Below are 25,914 nucleotides of genomic sequence, written 5' to 3' on the forward strand. Positions count from 1 at the left end.
AACAGGTAGTGATCAATGGCTCCATGTCTAGTTGGCAGCCGGTATCAAGTGGAGTGCCCCAAGGGTCGGTCCTGGGGCCGGTTTTGTTCAATATCTTCATAAATGATCTGGAGGATGGTGTGGATTGCACTCTCAGCAAATTTGCGGATGATACTAAACTGGGAGGAGTGGTAGATACGCTGGAGGGGAGGGATAGGATACAGAAGGACCTAGATAAATTGGAGGATTGGGCCAAAAGAAATCTGATGAGGTTCAATAAGGATAAGTGCAGGGTCCTGCACTTAGGACGGAAGAACCCAATGCACAGCTACAGACTAGGGAACGAATGGCTAGGCAGCAGTTCTGCGGAAAAGGACCTAGGGGTGACAGTGGACGAGAAGCTGGATATGAGTCAGCAGTGTGCCCTTGTTGCCAAGAAGGCCAATGGCATTTTGGGATGTATAAGTAGGGGCATAGCGAGCAGATCGAGGGACGTGATCGTTCCCCTCTATTCGACATTGGTGAGGCCTCATCTGGAGTACTGTGTCCAGTTTTGGGCCCCACACTTCAAGAAGGATGTGGATAAATTGGAGAGAGTCCAGCGAAGGGCAACAAAAATGATTAGGGGACTGGAACACATGAGTTATGAGGAGAGGCTGAGGGAGCTGGGATTGTTTAGCCTGCAGAAGAGAAGAATGAGGGGGGATTTGATAGCTGCTTTCAACTACCTGAAAGGGGGCTCCCAAAGAGGATGGCTCAATGGTAGCAGATGACAGAACGAGGAGTAATGGTCTCAAGTTGCAGTGGGGGAGGTTTAGATTGGATATTAGGAAAAACTTTTTCACTAAGAGGGTGGTGAAACACTGGAATGCGTTACCTAGGGAGGTGGTAGAATCTCCTTCCTTAGAGTTTTTTAAGGTCAGGCTTGACAAAGCCCTGGCTGGGATGATTTAACTGGGAATTGGTCCTGCTTCGAGGAGGGGGTTGGACTAGATGACCTTCTGGGGTCCCTTCCAACCCTGATATTCTATGATTCTATGATTCTATGAAAGGAGTCCATGAGAGCTGACTGTATTTTAAAGAAGCCTTATTGAGGGCGCAAGAACAAACCATCCTGATGTGCAGAAAGAATAGCAAATATGGCAGGCAACCATTTTAACAGTGAAATCTTCAGTAAGCTTAAACTCAAAAAGGAAGCTTACAAGAAGTGGAAATTTGGATAGATGACTAGGGAGGAGTATAAAAATATTGCTCAAGCATGCAGGGGTGTAATCAGGAAGGCCAAGGCACAATTGGAGTTGCAGCTAGCAAGGGATGTGAAGGGTAACAAGAAGGGTTTCTACACATATGCTAGCAACAAGAAGAAGGTCACGGAAAGTGTGGGACCCTTACTGAATGGGGGAGACAACCTAGTGACAGATGATATGGAAAAAGCTGAAGTACTCAATGCTTTTTTTCCTTGGTCTTCACAGACAAGGTCAGCTCCCAGACTGTTGCACTGGGCAGCACAGTATGGGGAGAAGATGAGCAGCCCTCAGTGGTGGAAGAAGAGGTTAAGGACTATTTAGAAAAGCTGGACGTGCACAAGTCCATGGGTCCAGATCTAATGCAGCCAAGGATGCTGAGGGAGTTGGCTGATGTGACTGCAGAGCCATTGGCCATTATCTTTGAAAATTTGTGGTGATTGGGGAAGGTCCCAGATGACTGGAAAAAGGCAAATATAGTGCCCATATTTTAAAAAGGGAAGAAAGAGAACCCAGGGAACTGTAGATCGGTCAGCTTCACTTCAGTCCCCAGCAAAATCATGGAGCAGGTACTCAAGGAATCCATTTTGAAGCACTTGGAGGAAAGGAAGGTGATCAGGAACAGTCAACATGGATTCACCAAGGGGAAGTCATGCCTGACCAACCTGATTGCCTTCTATGATGAGATAACTGGCACTGTGGATATGGGGAAAGCGGTGGATGTGATATATCTTGACTTTAACAAAGTTTTTGATACGGTATCCCACAGTGTTCTTGCCAGCAAGTTAAAAAAGTATGGATTGGATGAATGGACTATAAGGTGGATAGAAAGTTGGCTAGATTGTCAGGCTCAACGGGTCATGATCAATGGCTCCATGTCTAGTTGGAAGAAAGTATCAAGCGGAGTGCCTCAGGGGTCGGTCCTGGGGCCGGTTTTGTTCAACATCTTTATTAATGATATGGATAGATTGCATCCTCAGCAAGTTTGTGAATGACACTAAGCTGGGGGGAGAGGTAGATATGCTGGAAGATAGTGATAGGGTCCAGAGGGCCCTAGACAAATTGGAGGATTGGGCCAAAAGAAATCTGATGAGGTTCAACAAGGACAAGTGCAGAGTCCTGCACTTAGGACGGAAGAATCCCATGCACTGCTACAGGCTGGAGACCGACTGGCTAAGCAGCAGTTCTGCAGAAAAGGACCTGGGGATTGCAGTGGAAGAGAATCTGGATATGAGTCAGCAGTGTGCCCTTGCTGCCAAGAAGGCCAACGGCATATTAAGCTGCATTAGTAGGAGCATTGCCAGCAGATCAAGGGAAGTGATTATTCCCCTCTATTCGGCACTGGTAAGGCCTCATCTGGAGTACTGTGACCAGTTTCGGGCCCCACACTACAAGAAGGATGTGGAAAAATTAGAAAGAGTCCAGCGGAGGGCAATGAAAATTATTAGGGGGCTGGGGCACATGACTTATGAGGAGAGGCTGAGGGAACTGGGGTTATTTAGTCTACAGAAGAGAAGAGTGAGGGGGGATTTGATAGCAGCCTTCAACTACCTGAAGGGGGGCTCCAAAGAGGATGGAACTCGGCTGTTCTCAGTGGCAGCAGATGACAGAACAAGGAGTAATGGTCTCAAGTTGCAGTGGGGGAGGTCTAGGTTGGATATCAGGAAACACTATTTCAACAGGAGGCTGGTGAAGCACTGGAATGCGTTACCTAGGGAGGTGGTGGAATCTCCATCCTTAGAGGTTTTTAAGGCCCGGCTTGACAAGGCCTGGCTGGGATGATTTAGTGGGTGCTGGTCCTGCTTTGAGCAGGGGATTGGACTAGATGACCTCCTGAGTTCCCTTCCAACCCTAATATTCTATGGTGATCTAAAAGTGGGCTGAATTGCAGGACCCCACTCTGAAAAAAGTGCAGGTGGTGGGCCTGTCACTTGAAAGTAGAGCTGGGTGACATTTTTTGACTGAAATTGTTTTTTCGGTGAAAAGTGCAGTTTCAGTGACATGGAAACTGATGTCGAATTCACGTTGGTTTCGCTGAATTGTTTTGGCTGGGAATAAAGTGAATTCTGAAAAAATCTAAACATTTTGTTTTTACATTTTCAAATGCATTATTTTGATTTTTTCAATTTGAAACAAAATGTCCCTTTTTAAAAACCGTAATTACATTTAAAATAGTTACAAATGGTCAAAATCAAAATGAAACATTTCAATTTTATCAAAACAAAACCATTCGTTTGCCCTGAAATTATTTATTTTTCGATTCGACAAAAAAATTGAAAAAAGGGTTCAGTTCAACCTGAACTGAGATTTTTCCCCCTAATTTTTCAGAACTGCCGGTGAAGCAAAAAAACCCAAAAACTTATTATTCACCCAGTTTTATCTGAGAGAGTTAGGGAGGGGTCCAGAGTAGAGCTCACCCCAGAACTGTGAGAATCCAAATTTCCTGTGGGACTGAATTTCTGGTTTTCAACCAGCTTTCCCCACCACATCTTGCAGATTTCCCATCAAGTTACTTAGAAAGCAACCAGACAAACCTACCTAATCCACATGCATGGAGCATGTTGCATTTGCATAACAGTGCCAAGCAGCTGCTGGAGTGGATCAGATCCATTGGTCCCTCTTCCCCAGTATCCCATCTCTGACCGTGGCCTGTACCTGCAGCTTCAGAGGAAAGTGTAAGTAATTCCCCTAGTGGACAAGGAAGGAATAGTTTCTTCATGACCCCAGGCAATTAGAGATGGGTCTGTGCCCTGAAACAGAGATGTTTATCTCCTTCCAAATCAGGAAACAGGGGCCCTTTTAGGCACGTACAGTTGTGTTTCACGCTAGCCGCCAACGCCAGTGTGCGTAACTGCCAACAAACGAGTTCTGACTAGAGGAGTGCTCCCGTAGCTCAAGGGTAGGGGGTGACATTTGATACTCAAGAGTCGAGCCCAGTCTGCCTCTATTGAGTCAGGCTCCATGTATCCATGGCTCATTGAGTCACTCCCCCACCCTGATAGTTGCCAGTTGCCTGCCTATCTGGTGTGGCTTGGATCGCCGATGAACTGAGGCATATTACACTAATTATTGCCCTCCTGTGTGACTAGCATCTCCTCCCCGTTGTGGGAGCTGTTTTGCTCTACTTGGGCAAACGTAGGAGTAGGGTGCAGATAGCAGAGTTATTGCTCCAGGCCCAGGTTTTCATGGATTCATTGATTCCAAGGCCAGAAGGGACCATTGTGATCATCTAGTCTGACCTCCTGCATAGCACAGGCCAGAGACCTGCCCTCAAAATATTTCCTAGAGCAGATCTTTTATCAAAACTTCCCATTTTGATTTTAAAATTGTCAGTGATGGAGAATCCACCAAGACCCTCAGTAAATTGTTCCAATGGCTAATTACTCTCACCATTAAAAATGTACACCTTATTTCCAGTCTGAATTTGTCTAGCTCCAACTTCCACCTCCAACCTTTGTCTGCTAGATTGAAGAGCCCATGTCTGGATATTTGTTCCCCATGTAGATGCTTTTAGGCTGTGATCAAGTCACCCCTGAGCTGCCTCTTTGTTAAGCTAACTAGAGGGAACTCTTTGAGTCTATCACTATAAAGCATGTTTTCCAGTCCCTTAGTCATTCTCATGTTTCCTGGCATGTTTCCTAGCTGTGCGGCAGCAACCTGTGCTCCAGGAGTCATGTGGGTGACTCCATAGGAAGAATTGTAGAATCATTCCCCTTGCCCCATCACAGATTCACAGGGACTGTGCTACACCCTGATCTTTAAACAGTACCCCTGTATTGCACCAGACCCCTAGTGGCCCATGTTATCCATCCAGGCTGGGCCTCACTGCTTCCAGGACTTTGGGCTCAAGCACCCGTGTCTCACCGTGGCTCTCTGCGGTGAGTCTGTCACCGTGCCTCAGTGCGTCACAACTGAAAATACAACATTCAGGACAAGCTGCTGAGAAATAGGGAAGACACACCCCAAAACTGGTGGTTATTCTTCCATAAGATATACCAAACCAGCAACAAAAGTAAACTTCTGTCTCACCACACTGGCTAACAAGAAGTCAGAAATGCAGCCTCCTTAGGTATTCCAGTCCTGGATCCCAGACACTAGACTTAAAGATGAGTGGTTATATAAAACCAATATCATCAAACAAAGGGTTCTTCTGATTCCAAAGGATCAGCCACATACCCAGGTCAATATATAACTCAGATCTTACCCAGTAATCACGCTGTTGCCATTCCTTCAGTATCTAACATCTAAAGGTTTATTTATAAAATGAAAGAAAGAAATAGGTGAGAGTTAAAATTGGTTAAAAGAATCAAATACATACAATAATTGCAAAGTTCTTGGATCAGGCTTGAAGCAGTGATGGCATAAACTGCTGACTGGTTAAGTTTCTGGTTGCTCCCAAATAATTGGAATGTCCTCAGTCCCTTGGTTAGAATGAATGCTCCCATTAATATAAGAGGCAAAATGGAGATGTTTCCAGGGCCTTCTGTAGTCAGTTTGTGGAAAATTACAGGCACAAGATGGCATTTGGAGTCATATGAGCAAGTCACATGCCTTTCCATGTTTTGATAAGTCATAGCAGAGGCCATTACCCATACTCTAGTTCGAACGTTCACATGAAAGTCCATCAGGTGTGGATAGGCTTCTTCCATGGTCCATTGTGTTCGCTGATGAGCCATCAACTTGAACACTCCATTCACAATATGCTGGCTTGTTACGTGTAAGTACCTTGTGGATGTTACCACAGAAGCAAACACATTTGAAATACAGGTACGTAATCAATATTCATAACGTCAGATACAAAAATCACACATGCATACAAAGGATAATCATATTCAGCAAACCATAACTTTCCCATTGACCCCTCATATGATACTCTTTGTACAAGATTTGTTTCAATTATATAACAGTGGTAGCAACAATGATCTACATGGTCATATTTAAAATCATATAATGTTACAGAGTCCAACCGAGGTCAGATGCCTGAGAGAGGCTTTTCTGTCTTAGAGAGCAATGCAGACGGTAAGGATGGGCTGTGATCCAGCGCAGCCTTGGCAAAACAAGGGAGCAACACTCAGTCACTTGGAATCCAGTGTCGGAGAACCCTGAGGTCAGCCTGGGAAAAGGATACTTAAGGTTGGTGGGAGTCATAGCTCAAGATCCAGGCTCTGCTGAACCCAAACCTCTCTCCGTCTCTGGGTGTCCTCTGAAGAGCTGTTAGTTCACACCTGTCCTTCTTTTGTTTCCAGCTCTGGCCTTTCCTTCCCTGGAGGAAATCGCCTACTGTCCCGGTTGTCCAGGGACAATTGTTTGCTGTGATGTTCTAGCCCAGTTGGTCCCAGGATATGAGCGAGCCAAGGCAGCTGAGGTCATTGCTGTCTCACGCAGCCACTCACTCAGTCACAAGAGCAGTGTAGACGTAGCAGCATGGGTTTCAGTTTCATCTCTTGGCACATGCCGCCATGTCTGCCCTGCTATTGTTACCCAGGCTAGCTAGACAGAAGCTAGCTGCTGGGGTGCCCGCCTGTGCGATAGCCACACCTTTGCTTACAGTGTAGCCATGTCCTCAGTGTCTAGCAGCACAAAGCACACAGAGAAACGGAGACGCACCTAGGGATCATCAAAACACGACTACATTCCTCACCTCCGTTCTCTGGGCAAGGGGCTGGGGGTTGTCGGCAGCTGCTGGTCTCATTCTTGTAGGTATCTTCTCTCTCGGATCCACAGGGGATGGTCTGTGCCCCAGCCAGGAATCAAACCCTTGGGAGCATGGCCTCCACAACTCCGAAATTGGGCCTTCAGCACCAGCTAACCCTGTCTCTCTCTGTGGCTCCCTGCAGCCGCACCAGACTTCTGCAAGGGGCTTATACTGAGTCCCTTCAGGATGCCATGTTCTCAGGGAGCACATGCAGTGACACCAGGTAATCTTTGCAAAATGAGGGAACAATTTATTAGTCACCTGCCCTCCTAGATCTGAAAGTCCTGGGGTTAGCACAGAGAGGCAAAGTTACAACAGAGGCATGGCCAACGCCCTGCGGTCATAGAAATCACGTCTCTCTCTCTGTTTCTGTCTCTTTGTCCTTATTCCCAGCTGACAGCTGCTGCATCTCATCCAACACCCAACCCTTATCCTTCCCTGTTGATCTATGCTGAGTTCACATCCTCTGCCTGCCATTGGTTTCCGCTGGTCCTTAAACAACCCATTCATTCCACTCCAGCAGGTTTTTAAGCTGCTTTTTAACCCTGTTGCACCCACTGAGCAGCAATGCAAAGTGCAAAGTACAAAGGGAAACTGAGGCACACACAGGCATCATAAAAGCATTTCAGAAAATTCTGACTTTGTCCCAGAGGGATCAGGAAAAAGGTGTGTCAATAATGGATTCTTCAGTTTGCTGGTCGGTCTGAAAGATTGAAAAACAAATTTATTTCAGATGACTTGTAAACAAAGTTTTTAGGTTTTTTGGTGCATTGAAAAGTTGCTAAAAAACTTCTTTTGTGTCAAGCAAAATGTTTCATTTTGATTTCAGGCATTTTTAAATATGTTTAAAAACACAAAAGGAAAGGAAATTTCATAACAAAATGTCATATCAACTCAAAAAGTTGAAATGTTTGGAATTTTTTCTGATTTTTTTTTAACCAAAACACTTTGTGGAAATCAGTACTAATCTGTGAAATGTTTTGGTCGTCTCAAATCTGAATTTTTCACTGAAAAAGAGTTTTGTCCAAAAATTTCACCCAGTTTGGCCAGACTTATACTGGTAGGCCAGCTTTCCTGAATAAGGTATCCGTGAGTGTCCAGGCAAGCAACCCTACAATAACATGTGTGTGTGTCCCAGCACCACTGTAATAACAAATCTATCTGTTAACCACGGGCACCAACTTTTGTGGGTGCCGGTGCTGTTAGCAAACCTATACTAACAAATCTGTGTCTGCCAGCAATGTTACAATAACACACGTGTCAGCAACCCGACAATAACAAAGCACTGTGTGAGGGAATAAATTCACACTAGCCAACCAGAAAGAGAGAGGGAGAAACCCTATAATAACAAATCTCTGTTATTTGTGATACCTATTTGTGTAAGGGAATAAGGGAGTGGAGGAGGCCTTGTTACATTCTGGCCATTGAGCCCTTCCTTCGTCTCCTTCTCAAGAAGTTGACGCGGTTGGTGCTGTGTGAGCCGGAGGTGCGGCTGATCCTGGCAGCATACACCGACGACGTGCTCCTTGTGGTCCAGGACCCGGACGACCTGGTGCAGGTGGAGGCTTGTCAAGCTGTTTACTCAGCAGCCTCTTCCACCTGGGTCAACTGGGTCAAGAGCTCTGGCCTGCAGGTTGGGGCCGGGTGGCCGGCGAGCTCCCTCCCATCCGCGCTTCAGGCCATCCGGTGGAGCGCGTGTCCACTGCTCTATCTCGGCGTTTACCTTTCTGCCACACATCCGTCTCCACAGGAGAACTGGCATGGTTTAGAGGACAGGGTGACTGGGCGGTTGCGGGGCTGGACAGGACTGCTCTGGTACCTCTCCCTCTGAGGGAGAGCGCTGGTGCTTAACCAACTTGTCCTGTCCATGCTCTGGCACCGACTCAACACCCTGTGCCCGCCTCCGGTGTTCCTGGCCAATCTCCAGAGGCTGGTTCTGGAGTTTTTTTGCCTGGGACCGCACTGAGTCTCTACAGGGGTTCTTCACCTCCCGCTGGAGGAGGAAGGACAGGGCCTGATGTGTATGGGCATGCAGGTCCATGTCTTCCTCCTCCAGGCCCTGCAGAGACTCCTTTATGGTGCAGGTGGCTCGGCATGGAGCATATTGGCGCATGCCTTCCTCTGCCACCTGCGCGGACTCCGATATGACCGGCAGCTCTTTTTTCTCCATCTGCGAGGTCTTCCGCAAGACCTCTCTGAGCTGCCAGTCTTCTACCAGGACCTCCTCTGGGCCTGGAGGCTGGTTTCAGCAACCAGGTCCTTTGTGGCCACCGAGGGGGTAGATCTCCTCGCGGAGCCCCTGCTACACAATCCCCATCTTCGTGTGCAGGTGGTGGAGTCCTCCTTGGTGCGCCAGAGGTTGGTCCTGGCGGGAGTCACCAAGATCGGAGACCTCCTGGACTACGACCTGGGGGGTTTGGTGGATCCCTAGGCGCTCAGTCGCCGTATGGGGCTCTCCACCCTTACGACCCCCGGCGTGTACTCCAGGAGGTGGAGGCAGCCCTGCCTCCCACTGCTCGGTTTTTCCTCCAGCAGGTCCTGCGAGAGAGTGCGCCCCACCTGCCCCTCACTCCAGGCCCTCCGGATCTTTCCATTGGCCCCCTGCCCTGTAAGCCTTCCCTGCCCCCTCTTCCTCGTACCTCGAGCTGGCTGCGTGCTATGCAGCCGGTTCATTTCCACACCGCGCCAAGGGACCATCTATACACGCTCGTGCTGCACACGCTCCATTACCCCACCCTCGTGTACCACCCTGACACTAAGTGGCGGGACCTTTTACCAGCCGTGGAGGTTGGCGAACCCCGGTGGGCCAGTTTCTATTCCATCTTAGTCCCACGGCCTGCTGGGGATATCAGCTGGCGGCTCTTCCATGGAGCCGTGAGCACAGGCATGTACTTGGCGCGGTTCGCCTCTGTCCCTGAGGCCTGTCCCTTTTGTGGCATGAGGGACACCCTGGTGCACACGTATCTTCAGTGCACCAGGCTGCAGCCCCTCTTCTGGCTCCTCCAGAACCTCTTATTGAGGTTCTGGCTGCACTTTTCCCCACACTTGTTTGTTTACACACACCCGATTCGAGGCCCCACAAAGTCGCGGGACCACCTCGTCAACCTCCTCCTGGCCATGGCCAAGGTGGCCATTCGTAACACCAGGGAGAGGACGTTGGCAGACGGGGGGCCTGCGACTGTGGGGCTGTTTTTCGTTCCCTTATCTGTTCACGTATCCGGGCAGAGTTCCCAACTCAGTTGGGTTCTGGGTTTAGTAGCCCCTCCCTAGGCTGGGGGACGGGCTTTTAGCAGTCCCCACACTCAAAAGGACCACTCAACTACGGCTCCCTGGCCCTCCTGTATCACAGGACATCAGCATATATGGATTTGGGAAACTAAAGGGATGATACAGCCGATGTTTTCTGTTGAGGAATCAGCAAGGAAGAATGACTGTGCGGTAAGAAGGACGCACTGAGAGAGATTATCCTGAAGACCTGTTAGTCCTCTCAGCTGTAAGTAATCACGCCTTCACACACAAATCGGGTAAACTGAGAATGTATGGAAATGACGTCACGACTAATATGTCTCTGGGAAAATATTCTGGGCAATAAGGGTCCCTTTGTGAAAGGGATGGTGCCGACTCCGTGGGTGCTCTCGGGCTGGAACACCCATGGGAAAAACAGTGAATGCTCAGCACCCACCGGCAGGCCCTGCCGATTAGCTCTTCCCTCCCCCCACAGCGCCTCCTGCCTGCTGATGGGCCCCACTGATCAGCTCCTCCCTCCCCCCACGGCACCTCCCACCCACTGAGGATCAGCTGTTCAGCAGCAGACAGGAGGTGCTTGGGGGGAGGGGGAGCGAGGGCAGGGCATGCTTTGGGGAGGGGGCAGAATGGGGCAGGAAGAGGAGGGGTGAAATGGACCAGGAAGAGGTTGGGTGGGGGCAGAGAGGGAGCAGGAAGAGGTGATGCAGGGGGTGGAGTCTTGGGGGAAGGGGTGGAGTGGGGGTGGGGGAAGGGGTGGAGCGGGGGTAAGCACCCTCCCAGGAAATCAGAAAATTAGCACCTCTGCTGCTATGGAAATTTAGTTGGGGGAATGAAAACTGCATGTCCCTTCCAGATGCAGGAGACACACATAGAATAATAGGACTGGAAGGACCTCAAGAGGTCATCTAGTCCAGGCCCCTGCACTCGTGGCAGGACTAAGTATTACCTAGATCATCCCTGACAGGTGTTTGTCTAACCTGCTCTTAAAAATCTCCAAGGATGGAGATTCCACAATCTCCCTAGGCAATTTATTCCAGTGCTTAACCACCCTGACAGTTAGGAAGTTTTTCCTAATGTTTAAACTAAACCGCCCTGGCTGCAATTTAAGCCCATTGCTTCTTGTCCCCTCCTCAGCGGTTAAGAAAAACAATTTTTCTTCCTCCTTCTTGTAACAACCTTTTACATACTTGAAAACTGTCATCATGTCCCCTCTCTCTTCTCTTTTCCAGACTAAACAAACCCAATTTTTTCAATCTTCCCGCATAGGTCATGTTTTCTAAGCGTTTAATCATTTTTGTGGCTCTTCTCTGGGCTCTTTCCAATTTGTCCACATTCTTCCTGAAATGTGGCGCCCAGACCTGGACACAATACTCCAGTTAAGGTCTAATCAGCGCAGAGTAGAGCAGAAGAATTACTTCTTGTGTCTTGCTTACAACATTCCTGTTAATACATCCCAGAACGATGTTCGCTTTTTTTGCATCAGCGTTACACTGTTGACTCATATTTAGCTTGTGGTCCACTATGACCCCCAGATCCCTTTCCACAGTACAAGGTAATCATTTCCCATTTTGTATGTGTGCAACTGATTGTTCCTTCCTAAGTGGAGTACTTTGCACTTGTCCCTATTGAATTTCATCCTATTTACTTCAGACCATTTCTCCAGTTTGTCCAGATCATTTTGAATTTTAATCCTATCCTCCAAAGCACTTGCAACCCCTCCCAGCTTGATATTGTCCACAAACTTTATAAGTGTACTCTGTATGCCATTATCTAAATCCTTGATGAAGATATTGAACAGAACCGTACCAAGAATTTATCACCTTATTATCTTCTAGATGTTTGCAAATTATTTGCTTAATTATTTGCTCCATTATCTTTCCGGGTACAGAAGTTAAGATGACTGGTCTGTAATTCCCTGGGTTGTCCTTATTTCCCTTTTTATAGATTGGCACTATATTTGCCCTTTTCCTGTCTTCTCGAATCTCTCCCGTCTTCCGTGACTTTTCAAAGAGAATCACTAATGGCTCAGATATCTCCACAGTCAACTCCTTGAGTATTCTAGGATGCATTTCATCAGGCCCTGGTAACTTGAAGACATCTAATTTGTCTAAGTAATTTTTAACTTGTTCTTTCCCGATGTTAGCTTCTTCTGATCCTACCTCATTTTCACGGGCATTCACTATGTTAGACATATCCAGTTCTTAGTCTGACAACAAAGGGTTGTAATGTATCTTATTTCTCTCTTTATTCTGTGTAGTGCTGTACTAATCTCTGATTCATAATCTTAGATTAAATCATTCCAATTGAGCCTGTTATTTTGACAATCTTGAGTTATTAGCTCAGACAAAAGGGATGTGTGCAATAGAATAGCTGAAGATGGTAGGGTCCGACTGTGCTGGGGTGCTCAACCCCCTGCTCTGCCCCAGACCCTGCCCCCACTCCACCCCTTATAGAATCATAGAATCATAGAAGATCAGGGTTGGAAGGGACCTCAGGAGTCATCTAGTCCAATCCTCTGCTCAAAGCAGGACCAACCCCAACTAAATCATCCCAGCCAGGGCTTAGTCAAGCCGGGCCTTAAAAACCTCTAAGGATGGAGATTCCACCACCTCCCTAGGTAACCCATTCCAGTGCTTCACCACCCTCCTAGTGAAATAGTTTTTCCTAATATCCAATCTAGACCCCTCCACACTGCAACTTGAGACCATTGCTCCTCATTCTGTCATCTGCCACCACTGAGAACAGCCGAGCTCCATCCTCTTTGGAACTCCCCTTCAGGTAGTTAAAGGCTGCTATCAAATCCCCCCTCACTCTTCTCTTCTGAAAACTAAATAATCCCAGTTCCCTCACCCTCTCCTCATAAATCATGTGCTCCAGCCCCCTAATCATTTCTGTTGCCCGCCGCTGGACTCTCCAATTTGCTCACATCCCAATTTGTCCTTTCCCCAGGCCCCACCCAGCCCCTTCCTGCCCCGACTCTGCCCTCACCCCACCTCTTCCCCTCCCATTCTGCCCCCTCCCCTGAGCACGACCCACCCTCGCTCCTCTCCCCCCAGCGCCTCCTGCTCACGGTGGAACAGCTGATCCGTGTTAGCAGCAGGGCTGCCGACTGGCAGGAGACACTGTGGGGAAGAGGAGGTGATGATTCAGGGGGGCTGCAGGTGGGTGCTCAGCACCCAAAATTTTTTCCCCATGGGTTCTCCAGCCCCAGAGCACCCACGGATTGGTGCCTCTGTGGAAGACAGATGGGCAGAGAGATTAGAGATTAATGAGGTGAAGATGGTCAAAAATTGGTAAATATTTTCCAAGAGGTTGGGCCATGCCACCCTGCAGTTCACAAAAACTAAGATTCATTTAGAACAGGGCCTTCTCAGTTAACAGGAACTTTCCCAGCACCCAGTATTCTGTCTTTCTAGGATCCTAAACCCCGAATAAATCCATTTTACTCTGTATAAGGTTTATACAGGGTAAACTCATAAATTGTCCGCCCTCTATAATACCAATAAAGAGAGATGCACAGCTGTTTGCTCCCTCAGGTATTAATTACTTACTCTGGATTAATTAATAAGCAAAAGTGATTTTATTAAGTATAAAAAGTAGGATTTAAGTGGTTTCAAGTAATAACAGTCAGAACAAAGTAAGTTCCCAAGCAAAATAAAATAAAACACACAAGGCTAACTTAATACACTAAGGATCGAGTTACAAATACTAACTTCTCACACTAGATGTTATCTCAGGAACAATCCTTTTCAGACCAACATTGTAGTTTATGGCCTGGCACATGGTAGTTTATGGCCTCCGCAATCACTCACACCCCGTAGTTATAGTCCTTTGTTCCAGTTTCTTTCAGGCATCTCTTTGGGGTAGAGAGGCTATCTTTTTAGCCAGCTGAAGACAAAACGGAGAGGCTTCCAGGGCCTTTTATATTCTCTCTCTCTCTTGTGGGCGGAAACCCCTTTGTTCTTCTGTGCAAAATCACAGCAAAAAGATGGAGTTTGTAGCCACCTGGGCAAGTCACATGTCCATGAATGATTCAGCTTTTTGCAGGCTGATGCCATTGTTTACATGTTAGTTTGAAGGTTCCCAGGAAAGTTCAGATGTGGCTTGGTGTCTCCCAAAGTCTACTGTTAGTTAAGTACTCCCAATACTTGAATCATCCCTTCACAATATGTTGGCCAAAGCTCCCTTATGTGTTTCCTACAGTAAACACTTCAAATACAAACACAGAGCTAATGCTCATAACTTTAGATATAAAAATCATACATGCATACAAATAGGATGAATATATTTAGTAGATCATAACCTTTGCAAACATATGTTACATGGCATATCTAGCACAAAGCATATTTCAGTTATGTCATATTTACACTCATAAGCATATTTCCATAAACATATCATAGAATATTAGGGTTGGAAGAGACCTCAGGAGGTCATCTAGTCCAACCCCCTGCTCAAAGCAGGACCAACACCAACTAAATCATCCCAGCCAGGGCTTTGTCAAGCTGGGCCTTAAAAACCTCTAAGGATGGAGATTCCACCACCTCCCTAGGTAACCCACTCCAGTGCTTCACCACCCTCCTAGTGAAATAGTGTTTCCTAATATCCAACCTAGACCTCCCCCACTGCAACTTGAGACCATTACTCCTTGTTGTGTCATCTGCCACCACTGAAAACAGCCGAGCTCCATCCTCTTTGAAACCCCCCTTCAGGTAGTTGAAGGCTGCTATCAAATCCCCCCAACTCTTCTCTTCTGCAAACTAAATAACCCCAGTTCCCTCACCCTCTCCTCGTAAGTCATGTACCCCAGCCCCCTAATCATTTTCGTTGTCCTCTGCTAGACACTCTTCAGTTTGTCCACATCCCTTCTGTAGTGGGGGGACCAAAACTGGACGCAATACTCCAGGTGTGGCCTCACCGGGGCCAAATAGAGGGGAATAATCACTTCCCTCGATCTGCTGGCAATGCTCCTACTAATACAGCCCAATATGCCATTAGCCTTCTTGGCAACAAGGGCACCCTGCTGACTCATATCCAGCTTCTCTTCCACTGTAATCCCCAGGTCCTTTTCTGCAGAACTGCTGCTCAGAAGGCAACGTCACACCCAGGACTTAAAGGGAAATCTGGCCCTGCCTCCCCACTCTGGCTGGGATCTCAGGGAGCCTGAGAGCAGTGAGCAGGGGCAGGGCCTCGGCCAGAAGAGGCGGGTGGCAGGGGAGTCTTCCCAGGTGTCCATCTCCCTGGCCTTATGGCTGCAGGTTTATCCTTAGCTCTGATTCAGTTGCACCCTCACAGTATCACTGGGCTTCCGGGCTCCTCCCCTGGAATCTCTCATTAGGCCAAACACACACATACAAACACAGCAGCAACAGTTGTGCCGCTGGCCAGGATCACATGGGGTGGGAGGGACACATGGGAGGAGGAGGGCACTCCTGTCTCCCAGCCCTGTCCCAGGTGAAATAAAGAGACACAGCTGGCTTGGAGAGTTTCATTCAGGGCAAGTCAGAGACGCTGAACGGATCGGACCCAGCTGGTGAGTGCTTTGTATTTCAGTAGCATCTGTGAGAGATCAGGGCAAAATTGTACCAGCCATTGCCCAGACCCCAACCAAGATCAGGGCCCCCATTGTGCCCTCTGCTACCCAGACCCGACTGAGATCAGGTCCCCCCTTGTGCCAGGCGTGCACAGACCCTGGCTGAGATCAGGGCCCCCCTTGTGCCAGGCGTGCACAGACCCCGACCGAGATCAGGGCCCCCCTTGTGCCAGGCGTGCACAGACCCCGACCGAGATCAGGGCCCCCCTTGTGCCAGGCGTGCACAGACCCTGGCTGAGATCAGGGCCCCCCTTGTGCCAGGCGCTGCACAGACCCGACCATAATCAAGGCCCCTGTTGTGCCAGGCGCTGCGCAGACATGAAGTAAGAGACAGTCAACACCCTGAAAAGCTCCTAATCTACACAGAGAAGACTATTACTTCTCATACGGGGAAACTGAGGCACAAGAGGCTAAGTGACATGGGCACGGTCACACAGGGAGTTGGTGGGACCACTGGGATTAGAACACAGCTCTCAGAGTTCAAATTAAGCGCCTTGACCGTGAGGCTCGGCGAGGTCTGAGAGACAGAAACGAGGAACAGCCACGTGTGCACTCACCCACAAACACTCGCCCACCTGGGTTTCTGTGCACCCACTTCATAAATGATATTATTTATGAGCATTTCCATAGAAAGAGGCTTGCAATGATTACAGCAAAGTGGGCTGGGAGCCAGGATTCCTGGGTTCAATCCCCAACTCTGGGAGAGGAGTGAGGTCTAGTGATTTAGAGCAAGAGGGGCTGGGGTCAGGACTCCTGGATTCTCTCCCTAGGTCTTGGACAGGAATGGGGCCTAGTGGACTGGAGCAGGGGGGTTGGGATTCAGAGGTGTTATTTCCTTATGCTCGTCTTTGTGCTGTGCTGTGGACACTGCTAACCAGCAGTGGTGAGAAATGAAGTGACTAATATTTGCAGAAGGTGGCTTATATGCCATATGGATGGGGTGGGGTGATTGACAGATGGATGGGTGTGGCAGGGGATAAGGTTATCATCGTGTAGGTAGGGAAAAATGGGACAAAATCCAGGACAGTCCTGAGCCCGGAAAGCTGGCCATCTGGCAGTGTCTGCTGATCATCCTTATAAACTTCCCGGGACAGCCACAGCAAAAAAGGGACGATCCTGGGAAATCCTGGACAGGTGACAACACTCGTGCGGTGGGAGAGAGAGAGAGATGGCTGTGTATAGGGATAGGCAGATTAGATAGACGTTGTACAGACATAGACAGTGGGGTGTGTATGGGGGCTGGGGGGGAGATGTCACTAGATCCTGTTGATTCACTGGCTAACTACCCTAACTTCCCTAACCCTAACTCCCTCTCCTGGCCCCGCAGTCCGGCTGCTGTTACACTTGCCCATCCCGACCCAGCGGCTGCCCGTCGAAGGGACTGGCCGAGATGAAAACCCCCCTCACTTTCCTGCTGCTGCTGCTGGGTGAGTGGAGCCCAGGCCCACCGCTGGGTCTGGAGCCCATCAGGCGGGGGGGGCTGGTGTCAGTGTGTCCTGCCCCGGGGCTGACAGTCTGTTCCCTCCCCTCTCTAGGGTTGGTGCAGCCTGCCCCTGTGGTGATGGCAGAAGGTAAGAATGCCTCGGAATGGGGGGGACCCATATTAGGGGTGAGGTTGGGACCAGGGTGGGAGATGGAGCCTGTATTAGGAATGGGGGTGGAGAATCGGGGTAGGGGGTGTGTTAGTGGTGGGAATTCAGGGTGGGGGGCTGTATTACGGATGATGTGGGGATCGAGGTAGGGGCCTGTATTAAAGGTGTGGGTGGAGAATCAGGGTAGGAATCGAGTCGGGGACTATGTTAGGGATGGGGAGAGAGGGGTGAGGATCAGGATAGCGGCCTGTATTGGGGTGGGGGTGGAGAATCAGAGTGGAGGGCCTGTATTAGGGGTGGGGGTGGAGAATCGGGGGGGGGCTGTATTAGGGGTGGGGTGGAGAATCAGGGTGGGGATTGGATGGGGGCTATGTTAGGGATGGGGAGTGAAGGTGAGGATAGGGGTAGGGGCCTGTATTAGGATTGGGGTGGAGCATCAGAGTGGGGGGCTTTGTTAGGGGTGGGAATTGGGGTATGGGCCTATATTAGGGTGGGGTGGAGAATCGGGGTAGGGCTATGTTAGGGATGGGGAGGGAGGGGTGTGGATCAGGGTAGGGACCTGTATGAGGGGTGGGGGTGGAGAATCAGGGTGGGGGGATTGGGGTAGGGGCTGGTATGGGGGGGTAGAATCAGGGTGGGGGTCTGTGTTAGGGGTAGGGATTAGGGTAGGGGCCTGTATTAGAGATGAGGGGAGAATTGGGGGGAGAATCAGGTGGGGGGCTATGTTAAGGATGGGGAGGATCAGGGTGAGGATAGGGGTAGGGGCCTGTATTAGCGGTGGGTGGAGAATTGGGGTGGGAATCGGGTGGAGGGCTACGTTAGGGATGAGAAGGTTCAGGGTGAGGATTGGGGAGGGGCCTGTATGAGGAAAGGGTGGAGAAGCGGGGTAGGGTTCAAGTTGGGAGTCATGTGAGGGTTGGGGAGGGGGGGAGGGCTGCCAGTTGTCCGGTTTTTGACCAGAACACCCAGTCAAAAAGGGACCCTGGCGGCTCCAGTCAGCACCACTAACCAGGCCTTTAAAAGTCCAGTCGGCAGCGCAGTGGGGCTAAGGCAGGCTCCCTGCCTGCTCTGGCTCTTCGCAGCTCCCCGGAAGCAGCCGGCATGTCCGGCCCCTAGGTGCAGAGATCAGGAAAGTTCCACATGGTGCCCCCAGCTCTGGCTCCGCAGCTCCCGTTGGCTGTGAACTGTGGCCAATGGGAGCTGTGGGGGCGGTGTCTGCGGGCACAGGCAGTGCACACCGCACAGAGCCGCCTGGCCACGCCTACGCCTAGGAGCTGGGCATGCAGGCTGCTTCTGGGAGCAGCTCGGAGACATGGCAGGTAGGGAGCCTGTCTTAGCCCTGCTGCATCACTGACCAGGAGCCGCCTGGCCGGAGCCCACACCCCAAACCAGCTCTTGCATCCCAACCCCCTGCCCCAGGTCAGAGCCCCCTCCCACACCCAAACGCCCTTCCAGAGCTGCACCTACACCCCCACCCACACCCTGAGCCTCCTACCCAAGCCCAGAGCCCCTTCCTGCACCCCAAACCCCTCATACTCATCCTGACCCCAGAGTCCTCACCTCCTCCCACACCCCAACCCTCTGCCCCAGCCCAGAGCCCCACCCTGAACCCCTCATTTCTGGCCCCAGCCTGGAGCCTCCATCCCCAGCTGGAGCCCTCACCCCTCTCACCCCACTGTGCTACCAACCAGGAGCCACCTGAGGTAAGCACTACCTGGTTGGATCCTGCACCCCAACCCCCTGCCCCAGCCCGGTGAAAATGAATGAGGATGGGGGAGAGCAAGTGACGGAGGGAGGGGGGACAGAATGAGTGGGGGTGGGGCCTCAGAGAAGGGGCAGGGTGGGGCAAGGGTGTTGGATTTTGGGCAATTAGAAAGTTGGCAACCCTAGGTGAGAATCAAGGTAGGGGGCTGTATTGGGGTGGGGTGGAGAATTGGGATAGGGGAATGTGTTAGGGGTGGGAAATCACGGTGGGGTGGGGATCAGGGTAGGGACCTGTATTAGAGGTGGGGGTGGAAAATCAGAGTGGGGGTTGTGTTGGTGTGGGGATTGGGGTAGAGGTGTTATACCAATAAAATAAAAACCAGCAGGATCTTATTAAAGAGGAAAAGGCAAAATACCACATTTATTGTGAATACAGAAAGAATCATAGTAAGCAGTTAGTTATAACATTCCATTCAATCTCATATTTATTCACACATTCATTCATACACACACACACAGGTTCTGCAAGGTTGTTATCATAGTTACCAGCCTTAGAGTTGCTCATGCCAAGCCACTGGCCAGGTGGCCTGGACATGAGGAGGGAGCAGGGCCTTGTCAGATGCTCGTCTGATGCTCCTGGAAGTTGGTTTGCAGAATCAGACCCCCAAAGTTCTCACTTTCTAGAGTCTACTTTTATAGGAATTTATTCCTAGGCCAGTCTATGGGAATTGCTTCATCATGCTGTTGCTGAATCAATCAGCAGATGGCACATTCCTGACGGCTCCATGCTGCCAGATGTTATCTTCTTCTTTGGTTCTCCCATTCTTGAGGCTGTTGGGTGGGTTGCAGTCTACCCTCCGGGGGTCCTCTTGTTATTTCCACTTGACGCCTTCTTCAGCCGATGGACACTGGATTCTTAGGCTGGCACCTCCCTGATCATTCAGTTATTATCCACACCAAGCATCCATCCACATACATCCTCTATCTCTATTTTAATCACAATTGTTAATACAACAAAAGGGTGGGGAGTCTCTGGGTGCTGTTTCTATTGTTACAAAGTATTGCTTTGAGTCTCTCTCTCTGTGTGAGTAGTTGTTGTTACAAAGAATTGCTTTGAGAACAGACTCTGTCTTAGAATGTACTAACATAATTAGCAGCTTGCAAGTTTCACACATAGAGGGAGAGAAACAGTACCAAAAACCAAGAGACCTCTTAATTAGTAATACCCTGGAATTTAAACTATGGGGAATCAAACTCATTTGTGATTTTAATACAGAACTTCTTTAATATGGTCCAACAGAGGCCTGTATTAGGGTTGGGGTGGAGAATCGGGATGGAGGGCTGTGTTAGGAGCAGGGATTTGGGTAGGGTCCTGTATTAGGGATGGGTGGAGAATTGGGGTGGTGCTATGTTAGGGGTGAGGGGAGGTGGGAGGATCAGGGTAGGGGCCCGTATTAGTGGTGGATGGAGGATCGGGTCAAGGTCTATGTTAGGGATGGGGTGAGGGGGGAAGATCAGGGTAGGGGCCTGTATTAGAGGTTGTTGGAGAATCGGGGTGGAGGGCTATGTTATGGATGGGGAGGATCAGGGTGAAGATTGGAGGGATTTGGTTTGTTTCAGCATGGCTCTGAATACAAAGGCCAACGGGGAGCCCTCCCATAGTAGCTCCTGACACCATGCGGGGGCACTGCTGATCCCAAAGGGCATCAGGCTGGGGATGAGGGGGGAGGTGGCTCTCCGGGGGCCAATGGGACCCGACGGGGAGGAGGTGCTCCAGGCTCTCACAAGGCATGTTCTCCCCGCCCCAGACTCCCTGCTGTATCCCTATGGACCTGCCCAGGGCGACCGGCAGAACCCCAAAGCTGATGATGGGTCATCACCGGAGATCCCCATCTCCATGACCTTCACCTTCTATGGCAAGGAGCACCGTTCCCTCTATGTATGTACAGCAGGGCCGATCCCACTGCCAACCCCAAGGCACACGGCTCACAGGCAGCCAGCAGTAGGGTGCCACAGAGAGCTATCTATCTATCCATGCTGTTTCCCACACAAAATTCTCTGTCACATGCACACTCTAGGGCACCCACTCTTACCCTGTTCCTAGGGCTCAGCTGTAACCCTGTCAATGTAAGTACCCACCAGTAACCAATTCCTAGGGCTCAGGGCGTAATTTTCTGCTTATCTATCTATCTATCTATCTATCTATCTATCTATCTATCTATCTATCTATCTATCTATCTATCTATCTATCTATCCCCATAGACACGGCCTGTCTATTTATCTATTGTACCAACAGTATTTAGACAGACAGCCATAAGTACCTCGCTCTGCTCAATTTCTCCAGAGAAGCCCAAGAGGGGATTTGATCCTGGTCTATCAGCGCCTCCCTGGGGAGGAGATTGCTCAGTGCAGAGAGCTCCTGAACCCAGCAGACCCAGGCATAGTGAGAGCTGATGGCTGGGAGATGAAGCTGGACAAATCCAGGCTGGAAACGAGGGGTGACTTTGCCCTCGGGAGGGAGGGCAGCCAACCCTTGGCATGACTGCCCCAGTGGCAGGGTGGGGTCTCCATCTTTCAGAGTCTTTCCATGGAGATGGGGCATCTGAAAGCTGTGCTCTAGCTCAACCACAGGGCTGGGCTGGAGGCTGGGATCCCCAGGGGAGGTTCTGAGACCGAGGTTAGGCAGGACGGCAGAGCAGGTGGGCAGGATGGACCTTAGACTCAGTGGATGTCTGTGTCTGTGTCCCCATCACCAGCTGAGGTGCCTCGCATCCCACTGGGCATTGTGGGTGTGGGCGAGCCTCAGCAGGGGACACCATGTTGTGAGGAATGGAACAGGGGACTCAGTAGGGGACGCTGTGCTGCAGGGAGCAGAACAGGGGACTCAGTAGGGGGCGCTGTGCTATGGTGAGCAGGACAGGGGACTCGGTAGGGGGCGCTGTGCTATGGTGAGCAGGACAGGGGACTCAGTAGGGGGTGCTGTGCTGCAGGGAGCAGGACAGGGGACTCAGTAGGGGGCGCTGTGCTATGGTGAGCAGGACAGAGGACTCAGTAGGGGACGCTGTGCTGCAGGGAGCAGAACAGGGGACTCAGTAGGGGGCGCTGTGCTATGGTGAGCAGGACAGGGGACTCGGTAGGGGGTGCTGTGCTGCAGGGAGCAGGACAGGGGACTCGGTAGGGGGCGCTGTGCTATGGTGAGCAGGACAGGGGACTCAGTAGGGGGTGCTGTGCTGCAGGGAGCAGGACAGGGGACTCAGTAGGGGGCGCTGTGCTATGGTGAGCAGGACAGGGGACTCAGTAGGGGGTGCTGTGCTGCAGGGAGCAGGACAGGGGACTCAGTAGGGGGCGCTGTGCTATGGTGAGCAGGACAGGGGACTCGGTAGGGGGTGCTGTGCTGCAGGGAGCAGGACAGGGGACTCAGTAGGGGGCGCTGTGCTATGGTGAGCAGGACAGGGGACTCAGTAGGGGGTGCTGTGCTATGGTGAGCAGGACAGGGGACTCAGTAGGGGGCGCTGTGCTGCGGGGAGCAGGACAGGGGACTCAGTAGGGGGTGCTGTGCTGCAGGAAGCAGGACAGGGGACTCAGTAGGGGGCGCTGTGCTATGGTGAGCAGGACAGGGGACTCGGTAGGGGGCGCTGTGCTGCGGGGAGCAGGACAGGGGACTCGGTAGGGGGTGCTGTGCTGCACGGATAGGGGTGGGGGCTCAGTGGGGGGTGCTGTGCTGCAAGGAGGGTGTTAGCCATGCTCTGCTGTGTTCCTACATCCCCCACTCTGCTCCCCACCCCCACAGGTGAACAACAATGGTGTGGTGTCCTTCGGCGTGTCCGTCACCCAGTACACCCCCGACCCCTTCCCCTTGGCTGATGGCCGCCCCTTTGTGGCCCCCTACTGGGGTGATGTGAACAACAACCTGCGTGGGGACGTCTATTACCGGGAGACCCAGGACCCCGAGCTGCTGCACCGCCTCACCGGAGACATCAACCAGTACTTCCCGGCGATCCCCTTCACTGCCACGTGGGCCTTCGTGGCCACCTGGGACCGTGTGGCCTACTACGGCTCCACCTCCCAGAAGGTAGGTGGCACCTCACTCCCCAAGGCCCCCGCCAAGCCCCTAGGGGCAGGGGAGAGAGACAGGGAGGGAGACTGGCTAGCTGGGCTGCCGGATCCAGACAGGACCCTGTGCTTCCTGCTGCTGTGAAGCTCCCATGCTGCACGGCGCATGTTCGCCACTAGGGGGCTCTCCGGGGGGACTGGCTAGCAGGGTTGCGGGACCTGTGGGTCCTGCAGCTATTTAACTCTATGGTCACCACTAGGGGTCTCCCCATAGATTCATAGATACTAAGGGACCATTATGATCCTCTAGTCCGACCTCCTGCACAATGCAGGCCACAGAATCTCACCCACCCACTCCTGCAAAAAACCTCTCACCTGTGTCTGAGCTACTGAAGTCCTCAAATCCTGGTTTCAAGACTTCAAGGAGCAGCGAATCCTCCACCTACCGACCAATTGGTTTCATTGGCGCCTATACGTAGCACAGCAAGGGTGGAGTACCCCATGGGGAGGCCAAGGCCAGCCTCCCCCAGGCACCTGGCCTTCTCCTCCCACAGTCCCCGTGCAGGATTCCCCTCCCACCTCCCAGACTGATTCACCCAGGTCCCTTCCCGCTCTGCTGCAGGTGAACACATTCCAGGCCCTGCTGGCAAACAACGGCAAAGTCACCTTCATCATGCTGAACTATGGCACAATCCAGTGGACCACGGGCACAGCGAGTGGCGGAGACGCCAACACCGGGCTAGGGGGCACTCCTGCCCAGGTAAGTCCCCTTATACAGCACATACAGAAATACGGCACAAGGTGGCAGCATGAGCCAGGACAGGGGCTCAGTAGGGGGTGCTGTGCTGCAGGGAGCGGGGTGGGGGCTCAGTAGGGGGCTCTGTGCTGCAGGGAGAGGGGTATGGGCTCAGTAGGGGGCACTGTGCTGCAGGGAACGGGGCCGGGGCTCAGTAGGAGGCGCTGTGGTGCAGGGAACGGGGCAGGGGCTCAGTAGGAGGCGCTGTGCTGCAGGGAATGGGATGGGGGCTCAGTAGGAAGCGCTGTGGTGCAGGGAACGGGGTGGGGGCTCAGTAGGGGGCTCTGTGCTGCAGGGAGTGGGGCAGGGGCTCAGTAGGGGGCTCTGTGCTGCAGGGAGCGGGGCGGGGGCTCAGTAGAGGTGCTGTGCTGCAGAGAGCGGGGCCGTAGCTCAGTAGGGGGCGCTGTGGTGCAGGGAGAGGGGTGCAGGCTCAGTAGGGGGCGCCGTGGTGCAGGGAACGGGGCCGGGGCTCAGCAGGGGGCGCTGTGCTGCAGGGAGCGGGGCGGGGGCTCAGTAGGGGGCGCTGTGCTGCAGGGAATGGGACGGGGGCTTAGTAGGGGGCGCTGTGCTGCAGGGAGCAGGGCGGGGGCTCAGTAGGGGGCGCTGTGGGCAGGGAGAGGGGTGCAGGCTCAATAGGGGGCGCTGTGTGGCAGGCAATGGGGCCGGGGCTCAGCAGGGGGTGCTGTGCTGCAGGGAGAGGGGTACGGACTCAGTAGGGGGCGCTGTGCTGCAGGGAGCGGGGCGGGGGCTCAGTAGGGGGCGCTGTGCTGCAGGGAGCGGGGCGGGGGCTCAGCAGGGGGCTCACTCCCCTCATTGTCAGTGCTGTCCCAATACCCCAGCATGGCAGTCGGGGGTGCTGCGATGGGCTATTGCATTAACATTTGCTCCCCATGTGTCAGGCTGGCTTCAACAGCGGCGATGACAAAAACTTCTACAACATCCCAGGCTCCCGCACCGCCGCCATCCTCCACATTGGGCAGACGAGCAACGTCGGGGTTCAGGGCCGCTGGGTCTTCCAGGTGGATGATTTCAAGGTGACGGGGGTCCCCACCGAGAGCAGCGACTGTTCGCTGTAAGTGGCACCAGCTCTAGAGTCACACGCCCAGTTTGCAAATCTCAGATCTCTGCCCCCCAGCCCTGCCTGAGCCCCCTTTCCAGGCACATCCCCGCTGGGGCACTGCAGCCAGTCTCCCTGCTCACGCCAACCCTGTGTCCTTTCTCCAGATGAATCCAGGCCTGGCTCAGAGGGGCCCTGCTGGACGCCGGCCGACCTGTCCCAGCTGCTGGAAGGATCCAGGATGCTGCCCCGACTGGCAGGGCGCCCCCTGCAGCCAGCCCTGGGTGTAGTGTAGCAATAAAGCATCATCTGTGAACTGTGGCTTGGGATGTCTGTCACCTGCGGGATGGGGCACGCCTGGGGACGGGAGAGAGAGAGAGAGAGAGTGTGTGTGTGTGCACTGCCTCCTAGTGGAAAGAATTAAACCTGCTCAGTGTCCAGATGTCTAAATCTGAAAGCAAGATATTAGATAGATAGATAGATAGATAGATAGATAGATAGATAGATAGATAGATAGATAGATAGATAGATAGATAGATAGATGGGGCTGTATGGAGATAGATTAGATGATTGTGGAGGTTTATGGAGATAGATAGATAGATAGATAGATAGATAGATAGATAGATAGATAGATAGATAGATAGATAGATAGATAGATAGATAGATAGATGGGGGTGTATGAGGATAGACAGACAGAGGGGTGTCTACAGGGGCAGATAGATACATAGAGAGGTGTGTATGGGGATAGATAGATAGATAGATAGATAGATAGATAGATAGATAGATAGATAGATAGATAGATAGATAGATAGATAGATAGATAGATGGGGGTGTATGGGGATAGATAGATAGATAGATAAATAGATTAGATGATAGTGGAGGTTTATGGAGATAGATAGATAGATAGATAGATAGATAGATAGATAGATAGATAGATAGATGGGGGTGTATGGGGATA

The 25,914-nt window shown here is 51.5% G+C and overlaps 1 protein-coding gene across 1 annotated transcript; it reads left to right on the forward strand.

The window, feature by feature from the left end:
- The first annotated feature begins 6,233 nt into the window (after positions 1 to 6,233).
- LOC140902935 (sushi, nidogen and EGF-like domain-containing protein 1) lies at positions 6,234 to 24,975 on the forward strand. The gene is made up of 9 exons (XM_073323518.2): positions 6,234 to 6,242; positions 8,372 to 8,551; positions 9,406 to 9,705; positions 17,082 to 17,181; positions 17,290 to 17,325; positions 20,859 to 20,989; positions 22,841 to 23,122; positions 23,726 to 23,863; positions 24,799 to 24,975. Exons 1-9 carry the CDS (start codon positions 6,234 to 6,236, stop codon positions 24,973 to 24,975), a joined length of 1,353 nt encoding a protein of 450 aa, XP_073179619.2.
- The last annotated feature ends 939 nt before the right edge of the window (positions 24,976 to 25,914 follow it).

The sequence above is a fragment of the Lepidochelys kempii genome, chromosome 24 (genome assembly GCF_965140285.1).
Source record: "Lepidochelys kempii isolate rLepKem1 chromosome 24, rLepKem1.hap1, whole genome shotgun sequence".
Lineage (NCBI taxonomy): Eukaryota > Metazoa > Chordata > Testudines > Cheloniidae > Lepidochelys > Lepidochelys kempii.

Excerpts from the sequence above, each read along its gene's own strand:
- LOC140902935 (XM_073323518.2), top strand. Across the intron at positions 17,182-17,289 it reads TTTCCTGCTGCTGCTGCTGG|GGTTGGTGCAGCCTGCCCCT; the intron begins GTGAGTGGAGCC and ends TCCCCTCTCTAG. Across the intron at positions 17,326-20,858 it reads CCCTGTGGTGATGGCAGAAG|ACTCCCTGCTGTATCCCTAT; the intron begins GTAAGAATGCCT and ends TCCCCGCCCCAG.